The sequence below is a fragment of the Lindgomyces ingoldianus genome (genome assembly GCF_010093535.1).
Source record: "Lindgomyces ingoldianus strain ATCC 200398 unplaced genomic scaffold BDR25scaffold_23, whole genome shotgun sequence".
In the NCBI taxonomy this organism is placed as follows: Eukaryota; Fungi; Ascomycota; class Dothideomycetes; order Pleosporales; family Lindgomycetaceae; genus Lindgomyces; species Lindgomyces ingoldianus.
This window is the reverse complement of record NW_022985184.1, coordinates 889,028-907,668: the sequence shown is the minus strand read 5'-3', so window position 1 is coordinate 907,668 and position 18,641 is coordinate 889,028. Positions and strand designations below refer to the sequence as shown.

General features: G+C 49.3%; 7 protein-coding genes across 7 annotated transcripts; 3 read left to right on the top strand and 4 right to left on the bottom strand.

Annotated features, from left to right (window-relative positions):
- Positions 1-3: 3 nt before the first annotated feature.
- Positions 4-1,461, top strand: BDR25DRAFT_326598 (pseudouridine synthase; the record flags this gene model as incomplete). Its single annotated transcript, XM_033692286.1, has 2 exons — positions 4-1,389; positions 1,438-1,461. The coding sequence occupies 2 exons, from the start codon at positions 4-6 to the stop codon at positions 1,459-1,461; spliced, it is 1,410 nt and encodes a 469-aa protein (XP_033545781.1).
- A 3,359-nt stretch (positions 1,462-4,820) lies between these two features.
- On the bottom strand, positions 4,821-6,152 carry BDR25DRAFT_315871 (NAD(P)-binding protein; the record flags this gene model as incomplete). Its single annotated transcript, XM_033691557.1, has 4 exons — positions 4,821-5,610; positions 5,667-5,842; positions 6,046-6,071; positions 6,122-6,152. The coding sequence occupies 4 exons, from the start codon at positions 6,150-6,152 to the stop codon at positions 4,821-4,823; spliced, it is 1,023 nt and encodes a 340-aa protein (XP_033545780.1).
- A 917-nt stretch (positions 6,153-7,069) lies between these two features.
- Positions 7,070-8,687, bottom strand: BDR25DRAFT_230708 (MFS general substrate transporter; the record flags this gene model as incomplete). Its single annotated transcript, XM_033685353.1, has 3 exons — positions 7,070-8,214; positions 8,263-8,403; positions 8,495-8,687. The coding sequence occupies 3 exons, from the start codon at positions 8,685-8,687 to the stop codon at positions 7,070-7,072; spliced, it is 1,479 nt and encodes a 492-aa protein (XP_033545779.1).
- A 3,539-nt stretch (positions 8,688-12,226) lies between these two features.
- BDR25DRAFT_326595 (NAD(P)-binding protein) lies at positions 12,227-13,341 on the top strand (the record flags this gene model as incomplete). Its single annotated transcript, XM_033692285.1, has 5 exons — positions 12,227-12,299; positions 12,352-12,455; positions 12,510-13,025; positions 13,098-13,233; positions 13,283-13,341. 5 exons carry the CDS (start codon positions 12,227-12,229, stop codon positions 13,339-13,341), a joined length of 888 nt encoding a protein of 295 aa, XP_033545778.1.
- Positions 13,342-13,438: 97 nt separating this feature from the next.
- BDR25DRAFT_372814 (MFS general substrate transporter) lies at positions 13,439-15,392 on the bottom strand. The gene is made up of 4 exons (XM_033697253.1): positions 15,319-15,392; positions 14,846-15,263; positions 14,313-14,674; positions 13,439-14,260 (listed from the first exon to the last, which is right to left on the bottom strand). Exons 1-4 carry the CDS (start codon positions 15,319-15,321, stop codon positions 13,622-13,624), a joined length of 1,422 nt encoding a protein of 473 aa, XP_033545777.1. The 5' UTR covers positions 15,322-15,392; the 3' UTR covers positions 13,439-13,621.
- A 1,098-nt stretch (positions 15,393-16,490) lies between these two features.
- BDR25DRAFT_372806 (Aldo/keto reductase) lies at positions 16,491-17,679 on the top strand (the record flags this gene model as incomplete). The annotated part of the gene is made up of 4 exons (XM_033697252.1): positions 16,491-16,668; positions 16,722-16,983; positions 17,041-17,448; positions 17,502-17,679. 4 exons carry the CDS (start codon positions 16,491-16,493, stop codon positions 17,677-17,679), a joined length of 1,026 nt encoding a protein of 341 aa, XP_033545776.1.
- A 121-nt stretch (positions 17,680-17,800) lies between these two features.
- BDR25DRAFT_230196 (uncharacterized protein) lies at positions 17,801-18,272 on the bottom strand (the record flags this gene model as incomplete). Its single annotated transcript, XM_033685331.1, has 2 exons — positions 17,801-18,034; positions 18,111-18,272. 2 exons carry the CDS (start codon positions 18,270-18,272, stop codon positions 17,801-17,803), a joined length of 396 nt encoding a protein of 131 aa, XP_033545775.1.
- Between the last annotated feature and the right edge of the window lie 369 nt (positions 18,273-18,641).

Below are 18,641 nucleotides of genomic sequence, written 5' to 3'. Positions count from 1 at the left end.
TCAATGTCGGGAAGCAGCGCCCCTCCCCCCCAAGAGAAATTCGAAGAGCCGCCGCCAGTCATCACAACGCCGTGCAGCCCCTGGCCACCCCCATACTACCTCGAAGATGGCTTGCGGAAGGTGACGCCGTATCATTTCACCTACAACACGTACTGTAAAGAGCGCTGGCGGGGCCGGGAGATATTCGATATTTTCGCGTCGGAATTTAGGGACCGCCCGCAGGAGTACTATGAGAAGGCTATCCTCGAGGGCCGTGTGACCCTGAACGGCAAGCCCGTCCCCTCTACCTCCACTATCGTGAAGAATGGGGACATCATATCGCATACCTGCCATCGCCATGAACCCCCCACAACCGCTCAGTCCATCGGCATTGTCCATGAGGATGATGACCTCATCGTCATCAACAAGCCTGCCGGCATACCTGTTCACCCTGCTGGACGCTACAACTTTAACTCCATCATCGAGATCATCAGGGCCGACAGGGGCTATAGCTTAAACCCCCTGCCTTGCAACCGTCTCGACAGGCTTACCAGCGGCATCATGTTCATTGGGAAGCACCGGCGGGCGGCCGACGAGTTCAGCGTGCAATTGAGAGACAGAAGCGTTAGGAAGGAATACATCACAAGGGTGGTAGGAGAATTCCCTGAAGGCGAGATTGTCTGCGAAAAGCCCATTCTACAAATCAGTCCGAAGCTCGGCCTTAACTGCGTCAGGGCAAACGGGAAAGAAGCAAGAACTGTCTTCAAACGACTGGCTTACTACCCCCCGCAAGATGGTAGCAAGGAAGACAAAGTACAGGACGACGAGAACCACGAGGGCATGGCATGGAAGAAGCTTAGAGGTTACTCAATAGTTCGCTGCTTTCCCCTTACTGGTCGGACCCACCAGCTCCGCGTTCACCTCCAATTCCTGGGTCACCCCATCTCTAACGACCCCATCTACGCCAATCAGCGCGTCTTCGGGCCTTCTCTAGGCAGAGGGCGCTCGGACGCTGAGAAAGACGAAGACATAATGACACGCCTCTCTCGCATGGGCAAAGACGAAGTCGCAGACGCAGTCGCATATCACGACGAGGTGGTCGATGCGTACCACAAGCGCAAGGCCGAGAAGATGACGGGCGAGACATGCAGCGTTTGCGACACTCCACTCTACAGCGACCCAGGTGTGCATGAGTTGGGCATCTATTTACATGCTCGACGATACCGTTGCGAGGAAGGGCGGTGGGACTATGAGACTGACTTACCGGGTTGGGCACTTCCGCCCCCAGGCATGGAAGGCCCCACTACATCCACCAGAGAGTCAGATCACCTTGTAGTTGACCTGAAGAAGCTGGACCTGGAGTGTGATGACAAATTAGGCGACCAACAGGCACAGCCGGCACCAAACCAGGTTACTGTTAATCGTATGACTAAGACGGATATAGCACCAAACTAACAGGTGGTTACTGGGATAGCCGCTTGAGATGTGCAGTAAGCAATAGTTCCAAGACGCCCAGCATTCGGTTCGCACCAAACGTGCAAATAGCTCCGCTCTTCTTCATGTTGATAGGACGTGGAGCTAGCTCCGACGTAATGCCCATCACTGGACTGTCCAAAACCCCTAACCCGTTTTGGAGCCTGGAGGTACTGCTATATTAGAGTTCGGATTACAATCGGGCGGGTCCTAACATCTACGACCTCATTAACCGTCTCACTCGTCAGGGCCTGCTCCTATTTTTCTCATGAGTCTCACGACAACATGACGCCGCGATCTCCCAATACAACGCCCTCTGGCGAAAATAGATGGTCTGTGGAAGGGTCAGGGAAGCCATTCCAAGCACTTTGCTCATCCCGTCTATCAGGAGCGTTGAGGCATCGCCAAAGAAGCTCACGAGTTGAATTGGCCCTTTCGAGCCACACGGATCATCAGCCTGTCAAAGTCTCTTGTAGTTTGACCGTCTCTCGTCTCAATTGCATTGTGTGGTCATCAAACAATATCCTGTGACGCGACTCACTACTAACAGTATGTAATGTATACACTAAGCATCACAATGCGGGGCTTGATATATATGTAACTGGGAATGAGTCGTATTGTGAACATATAGTGACACAGCACGAGCGAAGTATGAGTTATATATATTTAACTTCTCCGAAAATCTTCGCACTGTATCACTTCCTAAACCTTCTTTTTGGTTTGTCCCAGCTACGATATAGACGAATACACACCGCACATTATCACTCCTAGCGGCGCATCCGCTCAGCCCAGTCAATCTCTGCTCACAATTATGAATGAGATCGCCCTCTCATAATCATTGACCAGAAGCCACTGGAGTCTCTGACATCTCCGGGACTACGTCTCTACCTCCCAACCCACAATCGAAGAGGCCACGCAAGATATCTAGTGCTCAGCCCAACCTTCAGAATCTCTGTTTACTTCGCCTTCATCATTGCCTACGCCCCATGTACAGCACTTGGCGACGCCCCAGACTTGCAACCCTACGCTGGAAGTGTTAGAAACTATGTAGTTCATCCGTGGCAACACCCAGACTACCCTTCGCGCCCCTGCGTGAAATGCTAGTAGACTAAGGCACCAGTACCGTCGACATCATTACCAATCCCACAGAGTTCTTGATTCCTCTATGGTGGTGAAAACACTACAGCCGAGGATATAGAAGTCTTCACAGAAATCGATCGCCACCCTGCAATGCAGACGGTGAATATTTGCCTTGCGAAAGAGACCGGGAAACAGGCTGTAGTACTCGCCGATGCTATTATCAAGTAAATCCCTGTAAGCGAAAAAATTGTCATCTCATATGTCTGGGATCAAAAGCCCAAATTCATTCTCTCGGTCCATCTTCCCAACGGTAAGTTATTCATTGCCACGTTACGGGCAACGATGTTGTTCAAGAACTGCATGCCGACTGTGCACATCCTATTTTAGGGCTAACAAATTGGGGTTGGGAAGAAGTGGCATACTGTCTTGCAAGATGGTAGGATTTTGAAGGTACTGCCAAGAACGTGTTTGCAAATTATGGCTAGTTTTGAGCTGGCCAGTACTACAGAAAGGAACTGAGCTTATAGCAGGTGATGTCTCAGAACTAGGGCTAGAGAAGAAAGCGTTGTTTGGGGTTGTGGCAAATATGTATCGCGTTAAGGGTTGGAATGGTGGGTAGGTACCGAAGTTCCTTGTCGTTTAGACATGGTAGACTCCGGTGCCAACGTTAATAGTCAGTAGTTAAAGCAATATAGAAAATTAAGAAGGGTAAAATCAATATGTAGTTTCTCTCCCTGTTATCAGCGCGGGTTTGTTTATCAGATAAACGTGCGGGCTGCATTTCCTCGCCATCCAGCAACAAACAAGACCTGGAGACTCAGTTGGGCGATTAAATATCCAGAAATTTTGCACGACGTACCTCCAATCGAGCATCGGACCAACAAATGATATGTGAAGAACTGCTTCAAGTAAAGATACAGAAGATGCGCATTGTACAATACAGCTTGTACAAAGCTACCACTACCATAGCTCAATACAACTCTAAGTTGTGAAGAACTATCTAAATCAGTATCCACCTCAGATCCCTCCTTCCCATCATCCCTCGGCTACTAAGCGCCATTCTAAACATTGCCATTCCCCACAACACGGCTCAATCCACGCAAGCCTCGCCGAAACCATTACCACTAAATACACTCCCTCCACCTACTAGCCAACTTGGCATAACTGAGACTACATCGCTAAGAACTAACCCACTTTAGAGAGCGCCTTGCAAAAGTTCCGAGAGAGCCTAAATGGACCTAGCAGCACTTAATTAAACTTGGGTCGGGATCGGCGTGCTCGCATACTGAGATCTTCGCGCCCCTGTTCTCAGCACACTCGGCCCTCTAGCATTTCACAGAGTCGGCGAAGATTTATGCGTGTCCCGGGTCTCTAGAGAGCACGCAATCCCACGACCGCAACGTTCCAATCTGCGCGGAAGAGTGAGCAATTGTTTTCGGTGTATTATTCCACCCCCCAACCCTTACCCATCCCAGTTGGAATACAGTTGATAAAATGTTGTGGATCGAAGCGAATATTGCAACTTGGTTTATACAATTCTCATACGTTGCGGTTACTCAGACGCCAAACGGAAACACACATTCTATTCTCCCTACGCGACTCGTGGCTAAAGCTACAGGCAAGCGGCCTTTCTCGCCAACTGAGCCTGTGACCACAGTCGGTGGACCCCACTTCCGTACAATTCCCCAACTGTGCCGTTCAATAAGTTCGCCACGTTTAGCGGCACTGATGGATAAACAGTCTACCATCATCTCTTTCACCGAACTAGGTAACGTCGGTTTATTTATCAACTCCTCGCGGCTAAAGATCAATTTCAAGCGCAAGGTCTTCGTCCTCCAGGCCCTAGTCAGATTGGTAGTGGAGAGATTGGGGAAATTTTTGGGCTGTCGAGGTAAGAATTGTTTAGGTTTGCCGAGTCAATTTTAAGGGTCGTAGGAGTCGGGAAGGTTGATTTGCCAAAGTTTTTGAAGGACATGACGCAGAAATCTAGAGATTTGTGGGCGCCGGGGAGCTAGGCTCGTAGTAGTTGAGAGAGCTCTTGTAGCTTGAACAGAAATGAAAATATGGTGGAGGGTTAGCGCTTCTGTGTAGTATAGAGATTCGGCTGTATGTGCAATTTTGTGTGGGGCTATTTATGGGATGGAGATCTTACCGCTAGAGGAAGAAGAGAAATGCGGATTGATTGAGCTACTGCTAACCCTAATCTGGAAAGTAGACATGTTGCCAACTTACCCAATTCAAAGTTTACCGAAGCGAACAATTCTGGGTTCAGTGCTAATTCCATTCCCTCAAATCTCCATCGGCATGCCTCCGTACTCTCCACTCCTTAAACATGCCTCCAATAGTTTCAGATCTGCCAACGCCTCCTCAGGTGCTTGCCTCTGATCCATACCTCCCGTGCCCAGTGCTTCTGCCCACCCCTTAATCTCCTGCTTGACTCCATTTCCCTCTTCTAGAAATTCCTTCACTTCCTCTTTCCCATCTTTGGTCACTATGACTTTCCCTCTTGATACATAGACCGTCCCTTTCTCGCAAGCGACAGCATATTCGGAGCCCGTAAACGTAGTACCGAAGGATAGTGAAAGCGTCCCCGAGGCACCGGACTTTAGTAGAAGCGTGGCGTTAAGGGTATCCACGGGTGGAAGGTGTGGTTGGAGCTGAGCAGTGAAGGCACTAGCTTTCACAGGCCGATGGTCCTCTCCCAACATCAACCTAGTAGCGGCTATGAAATGCACACCCCCATCAAGGAGAAACCCTCCTTGGTACTCAGGCGTCTTACGCCAAGCAGTTTCGAAGTATTTCCCCCCTGGTTGAACCATAGAGGAGACACGTGTGCGGAAGCCGAGGACGCGACCAATTGTTGCAATTTGCTGCGACGCGAAGGTGTAGCTCTCGAGGAAGCGGAAATTCTCTGCGACTGTAAAAGTCGGACGCGGTGTTTGCGTGATGGTTGAATTGTACCAGCTGATCAATTCCGTAGCAGTAGCGACGTCTTTGGCAATAGGCTTTTCAGCAAGCACGTGCTTGCCTGCGGATAATGCCTTTTTTATGAACTCTGGTTGAATCAAAATAGGTAGGCTATGCAAATCGATTAGATTATCAACCTCAGGGACGAGGATAGAGACGTCACTCACGCAATGACAACACCTTTAATGTCGTTTCTTTTAAGTAGCTCATCGAAATTTTTTTCTTCGCTATCCTCGCTATAGAGATCGACGCCGTCAAGTCCCTCGGACAAGCCCATTGCAGAGGCAAGAGAGCGCGAGTATATGGCTTTTAGGGCGAGGAGGGGTGTTCCTTGGATTGCCGGCTTTGAAAGGTCAGTCTTCTGAAGAGGGCTTGAAGGACTTCAATAAAAATGGAAAATGCTGAGTGAGGAGCAATGGGCCTCAAAGAGAGACATGAAAAGACGAGGAAGTCATGCGGATTTCAAATCCAAGTCAGTGTAGACAGTAGGTCCATGAAGACGATTGCTTAAAGTGGTAAAGTGCTCGAGGCATGATTCCAACTTACGAGATGTTCTTCCTTCGCAAAGATGCCTATTTTGAAGTTAACCTTGGTCCTGGAACATATGATCTCGCATACTTACCGCTTCCAATGAGTGCAATACCCGTCGCCATATTGTTCAATGTCTAGAAAAAGAGTGTGTATACAACGTATTGGGAAAGCGGGGAATGTCTCAATCGAGGAGAAAATGACAATTTAAAAGAGTAAATACAAAAGAAGGGAGGGAGAGGGAGGGGAAATCCGTTGAAAACTCCCAAAGATTCGCCTGATGAGAACTACGGGAAAATTCCTGTGATTACCAATGACGATGGTGGTGGGGTTGAGCCCCTGAGGTCGGCACGCTTTCACCGGGCTTCCGCTGTAACTATTCCGGAAATGGACTGGTGAGGAACGTGAGATGCAGCCTCGCCAGTTGCACCCACCATTGTAATTGCAATTCAGTCATTGGTGGACCTTCCGTCTCCGGAAACAGGGGATAGGCAAAATCGGAGTGTTTAAGATTGTGGCGTTTGACAACACAATGGGGCGTTCCCAGCGCGTGCAGTGGGTGCTGAGAAATCTGCAGTGATAATGCATGCGTCGTCATTCATTGAATCTTCGAAGGCCCAAGTCCCCCCTTGCGGATACAGAGGGTTCCGTCCCTCAATTCCCCACCATCACGCCACCGCCGGTACGTGGCTACTCGCGTAAAGACTGTATGTACAACGTTTTCAATGCGCCGGCCTAAAATGGCATATGCCAGGAAGAATCGCAATGCCAAATCCGATCAAAAGTTAGTGAAAGGACAGACTCCAAACACCAGCTATGCCATATTTAGGCCCTGATAGACCAGTTCCAGTGGAATTATTCCATGCCGTTTCCCAAAAGCCATGCAAAATGTTGAATAGAACGAGCAAACACCCTGTCTAGTTGGGAAAGATTGTGTTGAATCGTAAAAGCGTGCAAGTGCATATGACCCTTGATCGTTTCCTCGTCTCTGCATTTTCTCCGTGCTCTTTTTGTTATGCTCTGAAGTACTGGAATCGAACGCTCATTTCTTAGCCTTCTCTCTTTGATGGACAACAATAATGAAGATGCCGGCAACAACCATTCCTAACCCACCCAACCCCACGGCAAACCAGAAGGCCGCTCTGTGGCCGATCAGCCTGATTGTTTGTGTGGTCATGCTGTGGTCGAAAAGTGGTGCTGGGTTCCCGTGAATCCCTCTCTTGTTCGCTTCTTGCGTGATGATGTATCTGTCGATTGTGCCTGCGAAACCCAAACCACATGAGATGCTATAGTTGACCATGGTACTCACAAGACTAGCAGCAATACCCTGCTTCTCTTTCGGTAATGATGAGGACAGCAGTATGTTGGCGGCGGGATAGCTTAGATTCATGGCTCCAGGCATGATAAGTACGCTAATAAACGTCTGTGCCCAGTACGTCTGGTCAATAGGCATTGTGGCAAGCAACAAAGCCCCAACCATGAAAAATGTCATGGCAATAAACATGACATAGGCGACTCCGACACGTTTCAGTAGCCAGACTGTTGAGAACGCAAAGAATACACCAGTAATAGCGACAGGTGAGGTCTCCGCAGAGGTAAGGAGAGCAGAATGTCCCCGCAGATGTTCCAGGAAGAGGTAAAGATAATACGCCCAGATACCATGTGACCCCCATCCTGCAACGATGCAGGTTAAGGCAAAAACGGCGTCTTTTGATAGGCCGCGGATTGGGATCAAAGGGTAATCCGTCGCGTAAAGCTCGACAAGCACAAAAGCGACCATGAAGAGGCATCCGACAGCGAGTAGGGTGCCGATGTAAGGATTCGCCCACGTCACTAACGGAGCTTGGTTGAGTGCGAAATTGATAAGGACAAGGCCGGAAACACCGGTAATAGAGCCCCAGTAGTCGAATCTCGGGCGTTGAGGTCCTTTTAACTGAGGAGTGATGACGGCTTCGTTGGGCACAATGACGAAGGCCAGTCCCATCACGATAAGGCATACGATGGACAATATCCAGAACTCCCAGGGCCACCAGGCCAGGTCAGCAAGAAGCGCAGCAAATACTGCTCCTGTCGCAGCGCCGGTCGGACCCATCGCACCGAAACAAGCAAAACCAATGTTGCGTTTTTGGCCGACTGGAAAGGTTCGGCCAATAAGAGCAACGGCGTTTGGGACGAGTAGAGCAGGGCCTAACTATCGATGAGAATGCGACGGGTTGTTACAATGTGAGGACCTACCGATGCCTTGGAAAGCACGACAGATGCTGAAGAGAATAGGGCCCGAAGAGTAACTGAAACCCGTGATAAGTGACCAGATAGCGAACCACGCCCAGCCTATAAGATAGATGCGTTTATGGCCGTACATATCTCCCAAACGACCTTTGACAGGGTTAGCATGAGTGATTTGAAGCAGGGCGGGTGTCCTGGGTTGACGAGAAGCCTGAGCGGGGTCAGGTGTACGAAGACGCACCTGCGGGAAGAATAAAAGTCCCAACACTCATTGAGAATGACGCTGAGAACCAGCTCAGTGTCCCATAGTCTTCAATGTGGAAAGATTCTGCGAGAACCATGACGGGAGCCACTGTTTGATTGAGTGCACCGAGCGAGAGGAATTGAGCAATGCAGGTGATGAAGATGAAAGCAACCTCCCGCGGTTTCGACATGGATGGATTCGAATGCTCTGATCCCGAAGGTTGAGAATCCGGTATGTATACGCCGGATGTATTCGAACTCGGAGAAGTAGAGTCATCCTGCAGCTTCTCGACATCGCTGGAAAGGCTGAGGCTCTCACTTGGAGGTGGTGTTTTGGCGTCTGAAGGGTGGTCGAGGTCTCGAGCCGTGGACTGAGCGAGCTGTGCTATCGAGGGAGCTGCGGTTGATTTCCATGGGAGTGACCAGTATTCGGCCTCTACGTCTGGGGGTGATGATGGTTCAGGAGATGGATTTAGATAGGAACTAGTACTAAAGTCTGTGTTCATGTTGTGGAAAGGGGCGATTTCTCTTCGACTAATCCGCTGCTCCTTACTAGAAAGAGGCACTTGGTGGTTCATATATCCTCTGGACCGGAATTGTAGATTTTGACTAGAGCCAAGCCTTCGGTGACCTGGGATGAGTTTCAGAGCCTTTGGGAATTGATTTGCTCCATTACGAGGAAAGATCTGACGGCGCCACCATGGTTCCTGCCTGGAAGCTGTGGAGCGACATGCATACGGGGCAAAGCACACGCGGGAGGTACTACCTTGTAACACACCTTCATAGAAGATTGGGAGACGCAGTGCGTAAGCAGAACCGTGACTCTGGGAGACAAAATTGTTACGTGTTGCCGTTTTCGGCTGTGAGAAAAGGCTATGGTGGAGAGCCGAAATGTCTGATGATGTGGATCTCGAAAGGAACTCTAGATAAGTGACCAGCGCGTTGCGGAAGCCTTCCACGCGGCACTCTGCGACACAAACCCTGTTCTGCAGGCGTTGCCAAGCCGCTCACCCGTCTGCATCAGTTCGACGTTGGATTGGAGGAGGCTATTTCCGATGTGAATGGATAGCAGCTGCGACACACCCACCACACCAGCCTTAACATTGAGGGTCCGAGGATCAAGGGTTCAGAGGAGAGCGTTGGGACGGAAGGCCCCGTCAGGTGGAGAACACGATAGGCTGAAGGTGAAGAATGAGGATAGTGGCGCATGCATCAGGCGGGGAATCCCATTTGGCGTTTGGCGCCGCGCAAAATTGGATGAGAGTGTTGCACAGGTTTAAGGCTGTCTCCATCATAATTGGAGCCTGGGGAGGATTGGCTGGGCAGACTTCCATCTAGCCGACAGGGTAAATGGCAAATTGCAATCCCATGGCTCTCTCGATCCAACGTTGCTGGCGTATCAAATGCCTTTTGGTCTCTTGGTGGCAGGCAACCACTGAGAGGCGCAGGTGAGTGCTGTCGTGGAGCATTCACTTCGCCGTCCTCAAGGGAAGGGACGCGGATCTCATCCCATGAATTGCGATTAGGAATCACCTGCTAGTGTTCAGTAGAGAAAGGATATCATGCTAGAGGCTTAGGCACAGCAGCATCGTATTGCTTTCCGGAACACAGTCACCAGTGGGGATGTTCATGACTGTGTTGAGGTCTTCTCAGGGCTCCGCTCCTTCGGTAATGTCTAGGGTGGGACTATCGTTGCAATTGGCAGCACATCAGACTCAAGGAAACGAAAGCATCGAGGATCAGCAGTGTACTCAAAAAGTATACGCTCATTTGAACTGCTTCCCGGGTTTTGCGTCGTCAGGATTCTTTTCGCCGGTAAGCTTATGTCTGTGCTAACGCAGAATAGCTAGTTGACTGCACGTGCCATGGTCGGAGACTCAGGTATCCCGGAGCCGATCTTGGTGTCCACCTTTCCCACTTCGCCCTTGCACTCGAAGGCCCTTCAACAAATCTCCTCAGCAGTCGCCAAGCACCGTCACTGCTGCCAGCCGCATACGTGAAGTAAAATTCAAGCCCAGGTCCCAGACTTGGTCCTTGTGTATCTATGGTAAATCTCCCGATCAGCACTGGGCACCTTGGTACACCCGAGTTCGCCCGGTAGGTGACCTGTGAGCTCGTATTTCACCTGTCTGGATATCTCCTGTCTCACTTGGGGGGTTGAAGCTCCTGTAGCTGCATTTGAGGTACATGCATTTGCCTGTTCCGTCATTCTCTGTAGAAAAGAATGGTTCCTGGCTCATCTCCGCAGGCATTACCCCAGTCTCTCAAGCACTCGACGACGCCGCTCCTTGTCCCGCAACCAAGTCCGAAGTTTTTCACCATCCCCGCTGCTTTCCGCAGTCAACGAGAGATTGCGGTCGTCCCCGTGCCTAATTATTCAAGGTGATGGCCGCCAAGCTTGATAGCCCAACTCTTACTCAGAATGCCATTCGCCCCGTAGCAATCGCCTCAGGCCGGACCAATTTTACTCGGCACCAGCTCCGAAGTAGTAAACTGCATCTGAAGGAACTGCGCAGCTGCATGTAAGATACGAAAGAGGTAACAGGAAGTTTCCTACTGGGGAGATCGAAATTGTATCCGGTGCTGACTGTGGAGGTTTCTATTGCCACCTTGAAACTAATGCTTTTGGTGTCTCGGCCTCAACATTTTCTCATTTAATCCTTATTCCTGAAGATACCCACATATTTTCCCAGAAGAACACCAGTTCCTTGCTACTAGCTACGTCTTACTACATGAACTGCTTAATTTTACCTCCCTGACTCAATTCTAGATGCGGTCATCTAGACGCGGTCCGGACCGCATTCAGCATCTGCGTCATTTCTCCAATGAGGGCCTCACAGTCTTCGCGAGTGCATTAATAAGCCTTACCAATCCCCTTTCCCATCCATGGGACGTTATCCACCCAACGTTGACTTCAGGGTACATCTAACGCGACTTTTTACCAATGCCTCACTTCTGATGCGCAACGTCTCACGTCAAAGCGGGGTAGCTCACGCGTCCATTACTTTCCTCTGATTTCTGTCGACAGAAGATTTGTTATCGCATTCCGGAAATAAGAAGATTTTGAACGAGGACCCAGCTTGTCTTACCGGAATAATAACGTCCTCCTGACGAGACTCGTGTCAAAATATCAGGATATGCCTCATAAGTCACGAGAGAGATTGCTCGCGTAGGAATCATTTTTGTGCCCCTCATTCCTCTCACAAGAATTTCGCGCATTAGCTGCTCAAGTTCCAGATGCACAAGCTGTCTCATGCCTAGGTGTAGGTCGAGGATACTGAACCTACGAGGACTACCACAATACCATAGAGTGGGCAACTCACTGTCCCCCAATTTAATGCATGAGATTCCGTCTAATACAGTGTGTTTTTCACGATCTTATTTCTATGTCAATTGATACGCCAATCTTGGAACTTTGATAGTCACACAAAATCACGTACAATATGATCTCCTGTTAGCCAATAGGGAGCTTTTCCGGCAACGTTGAACCCCTCACTAAGATGGATCTCTGTTTCCTCCTAATTGTTAACTTCCGCACAGTGTGATATTCTGGGGCTGAAATACAGGCTGATGGCAAGATACCGACTCCGATGATAGAATCGTTATAGAGCGCGTGCTTGCAGGCACCTAGCCATGTTCGATACTGAAATATAGCCTCTTTGTAAGCCGTTTCCTCGTTCCTTCGCGTGGTTCTTGAGTTGAATTTTCCTTCGGCATAGTTTACGTGAAAATGTCCAATCTAGACGTTGCAAGCCTGTTCAGCGTTAAGGGGATGGTGTTCGTTATAACTGGTGGTGGATCAGGCATGCCCACTCCTTCCTGCGATAACCCAACGGTTTCTGACCCGATATCAAGGTATTGGTGCCATGTTCGCAAAAGCGCTTGATGTAAACGGGGCGGCAAAAGTCTACATAGTTGGCCGAAGACTTGAAAAGCTTCAAGAAGTTGCAGCTACTGCTGTAAGAGCTCCTCCCCTCCCACAAACATCTGTCACTCGCTAATCTTCTTCATAGCCAAACAAATCCATCGTCTCGATTCAAGGCGACATAACCTCCAAAGACTCCCTCGCTGCCGTAGCAGCCCAGATCGAAAAAGAATCCGGATTCGTAAATTGCGTGGTCGCAAATTCAGGTGCTACAGGCCCCGACTTGTATGGTCTGCCTCGCGATCGTCGACCCGCGTTCTCTGAAATCCATAAGTATCTGTGGGATACGCCGATGGAGCAATTCAATGACGCGTTCAATGTCAACACTACTGCGTGCTTTTACACTTTGGTCGCATTTTTGCCGCTATTGGATAAAGGGAATAAGAGTGACGTGAGCAAGGCTAGCGGAGTGAAGAGCCAATTTGTTGTGACGAGTTCCATCGGCGCAATGAGTAGGAGACCTGGGATGGGATTTGCCTATGCGGCAAGCAAGATGGCGGCTATCCATATGATGAAGCAGATTGCTACTATGATGGCGGATTGGCGACTGGATATCCGAGCGAACAGCTTCTGTCCAGGGGTGTATCCAAGCAATATGAGCCAGGTATCTTCTTCACTTTCTTCTTCCGAGTTTCAAGGTATGGTGAGGTATGGGGGTGACTAACGATGGTTGTAGGGCCTGATGGGCAAGGAGGACCTCACGAAAGAGGGTTCTGTGAGTCCGGAGATGATTCCTTTGACACGAGCGGGCACGGAGGAGGACGCTGGTGGTGCACTGCTGTTTCTGTGTAGTAGAGCCGGGGCGTATATCAGTAAGTAGGCCCTTACCCTGTCACTTACCATGTACTTATACATGCATAGACGGGAATGTGCTCATTTCGGATGGTGGGAGGATGTCGATTGTGCCTGCGACGTACTAAACTTTCTCTTTTGGAATAGATTTGTGCCAACAATAAAACTAATACCTCAGGTGTAGATCTTGTGCATCGTCCTACGATTAAAGATTACTTACGATAAGGGTGAGGAGATTTCCCGGCCGGCAAAGAGTTACTAGTTAACAATTCACGACGCCACGCACCGCTTAAAAAATTGCTCTGCAAGACCCGGAGCAAGTAACCAATAGCACGTTGCTTACTGCACTATCCAAGCCTGTGTTGAAAATGGTCAGGGATAGACAAGATTTCTTCTTCTTTCTCACAATTATGCTTCCGGTCCTTTCACTCCTTCCTCCGTTACCTTAGTCCTGCCCTTCAGCGTCGCTGCCACGGAGCTGCCCATCAAAGCATCAATATCAGGAATAAAGAAGCTCACAAGAATCGCGAGGCCTCCGAAAGCCAAAGAAACCAAGAAGATTGTGCGATACGCATCCATATACGCATATTGATAAGCTGTCGCTCCAGTTACCAATATCTCTGGCGTTAGGCCATGGACCTTGTCGAGAAGGGCTTTTGTGCCTCCTGCTGCGATGGCAGCCATGTAGTCCGCGACCGACGATGCAGGAAGGCCTGCTGCGATGACTTTTGCTGGAACTTGTGTTGTTAGGGTTTTAGTAACTCGTGCCGTTAGAACGACGGAGTAGATGGTGCTCGCTACAGTGGAGATTGCGGAACGCGAGGATCCGGCGATGCCTGCTGCTGTGCCGATTTCCTCTTGCGATCGGATGCTGATAGTGCAGATGGGGAGGACGAGCGCTTCGTTCCAACCGATGAACGTTGTGGCAAGGAAAATGAGTGCCATGGCTGTTTTAGGCGTATTGGGTGTGCAGATGGCGGTCAGACCGAGAAGAAGAGTTCCTAAAGTGATGACGCATATACACTGGATTTTCCATTTGCCGAGATTCTAGAGTATCGTAAGTTTTGTTTCTCAATTTTGGAAGAGGGATAAAAGCTACCTTCGCAACCCCGCCACCAATAACTTCGCCGATGGTGATTCCAATGCCGACTAGGCAAGATACTAGGCCTCCCCACATGACTCTCCCCTCAGCATAGACATTTGCTGTCATCTGTGGCCAAACAATTGCTTGAGAGTAATACACTGAAGCCCCCAAGGACAAACTCAGCATCGAAGCTACCCAGCCTCGATTCCTGAACAAGTGTATTGGAATGAGCGGCTCCTTTATATCGACGTAGGTCTCGTACGCGAAGAGACCCACGAGACAAATGAATCCAATGACTAGCGGAGCAATAACAGCTGCGCTCTTCCAGGGGTAAAGTGATCCACCGGATGATAGTCCGAGGATGAAGAGTACCAGGCCTGCGGTGTAGAGAAACAGTCCTACGTAGTCGAAGTTCTTTAGCCACTGCATTATGGTGTCTCGGCCGTGCTTTTGGTGGAATGTAGGAGGAAAATAGAATATCGTATAGAGAAGAGCCGTCACACCGTTTAAAATTATGAGTATGTAGTAGGTCCATCTCCATCCCTGACCTGTGTGTAAAATCAGAGCAGTGGAAATGGCAGCCCCAAAGCCAGCAGTCGGAAACGAGAAAATGAAGATTGTTGCATTAGCAACAAACCTCCATTTGACTGGTATTAGCTCGCCTATGATGAACGCGTACGAGTACCCGGTGGAAGCAGACAAGCCGATAAGCACCTGACCCCCAATGAGCGTAGGAACGGTGTGGGCGGTGCTAGCGACGATGGCACCGACACATCCCAGTGCAGTGCCGAATATGAAGAAGTAGCGACGACCAAAAATGTCGGAAAGGCGGCCTACAAGAGTAAGACCTACGGCGAGGCCCATAGTATAGACGAGCGAGAGCCAGATGATGGAGTCGGTGGGACCGAGAGCGATGGCTATGTCGCCGAGAACTGGCGCTATCAGAGCAAAGCCACCTGTTGAAGCCTAGGAAATGTAAGCATAAAGAAGGAAATATGGCAGTAGAGAGGCTAAGTAGTACCATCAGATTGAAGCCAATGGCGATAAACGTTCCAATAAAAAAAGGAGACCTGTAGTATCCCTTGGGCAGCTCAGTACTGTCAGCCACAAAGCCACGCTCTCCGACAGTATTGCCATAGTGAGAGCATGCAGGATGTTCTATCTCCTCGGTATATTGTTTCTCTGTGGCTGATGGGGTCATGATGAAAGGTCGCGATAAGAAATCCAAGGAAGATGATGAGAGTTCGAGATGTATGAAACGCGAAGTCACAGGGACAAGATCCGGGGAAGCGTCTCGCGTATTTAAACCACATATTTGGGTACATGACAATGCGTTTCGGTATGCGAGCCCAGCCTTCCCAGGTTTAGGGATGATAATCATCCAGAATTACCTATTACAGTCATCACGGCTCCTAATAACCGGGACGTGTAGCTCTGCACACGGTCTTGGAAAGCTTATAAACGCAATGGGCTTCTCTATCAGCACCAGGCCCGGAATGTAGTACAATCCGAGAGGAAATGCAACCCAGAGCATACTGGATTCAAAAGGGCTGGTGATGGGGGTGTGAATGGCTTAATTAGCTTGCGGAGACCCCACCCCCTCCACACTTTGATTCCAGTTTCTGGGGACGACGGCGTGGAGATGGGGTGCATTAGCTGCGTGATGGTATCTGGGGTTGGGGATGTTGTCTGGAAGATGAACTTCCGGATGCGATAGTTGACGTAAAGTAGTTTCAGGGAAGCCAAGGCCGCACTAGCCAGAAGTGGTAGGAAAGCGTAGGCCAGATTTAAGCTCTGCACCCTCTCCGCGACACGAGAATTAGAAGTACTGAGGGAGCTGGAAAGTGACAGTTAGAGCTTTTGGCGCCTCATTTCCTCTACATTCCTGTTACCGTCCGGTTGTCGATGATCCACAAAACCCTCCCTAGCGGAGAAACTCGCCGGTAGTATATTTCCGGGTCTGATATCCACTCCCCGGAATCTTCAGGTGGCTTTGTTTATCATCATGGGTATCAAAGCCTCGTTTTCGCAGTACATTTCCGTATCCTGCATCATCACACGTGCACAGGCTTTGCCCCTGCATGTCTTCCACGTCTAAATCTCTCAAATGATTCATTTAGAGTGCTAGCAGACGTCTTCCTCAGCTCCCTCAACCTCTCTCAGTTGTTTCATTATTGCTACTGAGAACGAAGTATGCCTACCTTACCAACAAGGCAGCTAGGTAAGAACGGGCCGAAGGTTTCAGCTCTGGGGTTTGGTGCGATGGGCTTGAGTGCCTCATATGGCAAGGTTGGGGAGAATCAGGATCGATTCGCAGTTTTGGACCGAGCACTGGAACTGGGCTCGACGTTTTGGGACACATCTGATGTTTGTGGGTCCTCTGCAGTTTAACTTCTTTTGCTTCTTCATACTAACCTCTCATAGATGCGGACAGTGAAGACCTCCTAAAGCTCTGGTTCGAGCGAACCGGCAAGCGAGATCAAATATTTCTTGCAACTAAATTTGCTGTGACAAAGGACGCAGGAGGCAACCCTATCATTCGTAGTGACCCGAACTACGTTAAACAGGCTTGTGAGAAGAGCCTGAAGAAGTTGGGAGTGTCGAAGATCGATCTCTACTACTGTCATCGCGTAGACAAGAAGACTCCTATTGAAAAGACAATTGCCGCGCTTGTAGAGCTGAAAAAGTGAGATATCCTAGATTATCAAATAGAGCCTAACAATTAAGCTAATATACAAAGTAGAGAGGGCAAGATCGGCGCCATCGGTCTTAGTGAAGTCTCCGCAGCTACGATACGGCGCGCAGAAAAGGTCCATCACATTGATGCCGTCCAACTCGAATATAGTCCCTTCGCTCTCGATATTGAATTACCCGAAATTGGGATCCTTCACACATGCCGAGAGTTAGGTATTACGGTCGTCGCGTACAGCCCTCTAGGCAGAGGGTTCCTGACAGGACAAATCAAGAGCCCATGTGACTTTGAAGATGGAGACTTCCGAAAACATGCCCCACGGTATAATGAGGAGAACTTTCCCAAGAATTTGAAGCTGGTTGAGAAGCTGCAAGAATTTGCAAAGGCAAAGGGATGCACATCTGGTCAGCTGTCTCTGGCATGGTTACTTGCACAGGGAGATGATATCATTCCCATTCCGTGCGTTTACCGACGGCATCCAATGTTCTTAAATTTTGCTGACGCGGCTCCAGAGGAACGAAGAAAATCAAATATCTCGACGAGAACGTAGGTGCGGTTAATGTTTACCTAGCTCCAGATGAGATACAGCAAATACGGACAGAGATCGAGAAGGTCAAGGTGGTAGGAGACCGGTATCCTCCTTTTTTTGCTCCCTATTCTTTTGGCGACACCCCACCCCTCCGATCATAACCTTGACTCATGCTTAGCTATTATCACTCATAGACGAGCGGATAGAAAAATCTACTTCCAGTATCTTTAAGTCTGCTTATGCCTTATACTGGTCTCAGTTTCATTCCTATATTCTGCAAGGTTATTTCGGAACCTTCACCCCCAGCACCGTATTATCATAGCCCAGCATAATGTTAATAGGCGCTTTGATGAAATGATTCTCATCTGGTGCAATTACCCTCACAAAATCCGGATCTGTAACTATCTCCTTCCACGTCTCAAGGTCCTTAACCCAAACCTCCGCAATGCCATCGTATTCCGGTACGGGGATTTTGAAGTCACGGGCAGCAGCTTTGAGATTTGGTGATGTGTGAAACTGGTAAGCTACGTTAGCAAAAGACTGGTTGTACTTCACAAAGTCTAAGGCTTAATTGATTGATAGGAGGGTATACCTGGTTGTAGCGAATGACTTTGTCAACGAATTTCTTGTTCTCAAGAGCTAGCTTGACATGGTTCCCTTTCCAATAATCGTGGAAGAATTCGTCTGTGACCTCGTCTTTCTTCTTCAGGCAGAGCATTACTCGCACGTAAGGAGGATTTACGGGCTCGGCCATGGCGTAGAGAGCTGAATCGTAGATACTAAATACAGAGTGCGTAAAAGTAAGAAATGGAACAGTATGTAGTGGTTTGAAATTGACAAGGATCGAACTGTGTATACAAATATGCGTGGCTATTGCGACTTGCGACGTAAAGGTGGCAGACGGGAAGATGCCTATGGAGAACTATATCCGGTTACCGCGCAGATTTGAACGTGGCGTGGTGCCTTCCCCGCAGATGACGGAGCTCGATTTCGTAGATTTCACCTAGGGCGTGGGGTCTTATGCTCCGGGCTGTCGGCCTGGAAGCTGTGAATTAAATTTGGGGCACTTGTGTAATACATATGTTTCTCAAGACTTCACATATCTTCTTAATGAATATCTATC

Excerpts from the sequence above, each read along its gene's own strand:
- BDR25DRAFT_372814 (XM_033697253.1), bottom strand. Across the intron at positions 14,675-14,845 it reads TGCTCTGATTTTACACACAG|GCCTGGTACTCTTCATCCTC; the intron begins GTCAGGGATGGA and ends TCTACACCGCAG. Across the intron at positions 14,261-14,312 it reads TTGGTGGCGGGGTTGCGAAG|AATCTCGGCAAATGGAAAAT; the intron begins GTAGCTTTTATC and ends ACGATACTCTAG.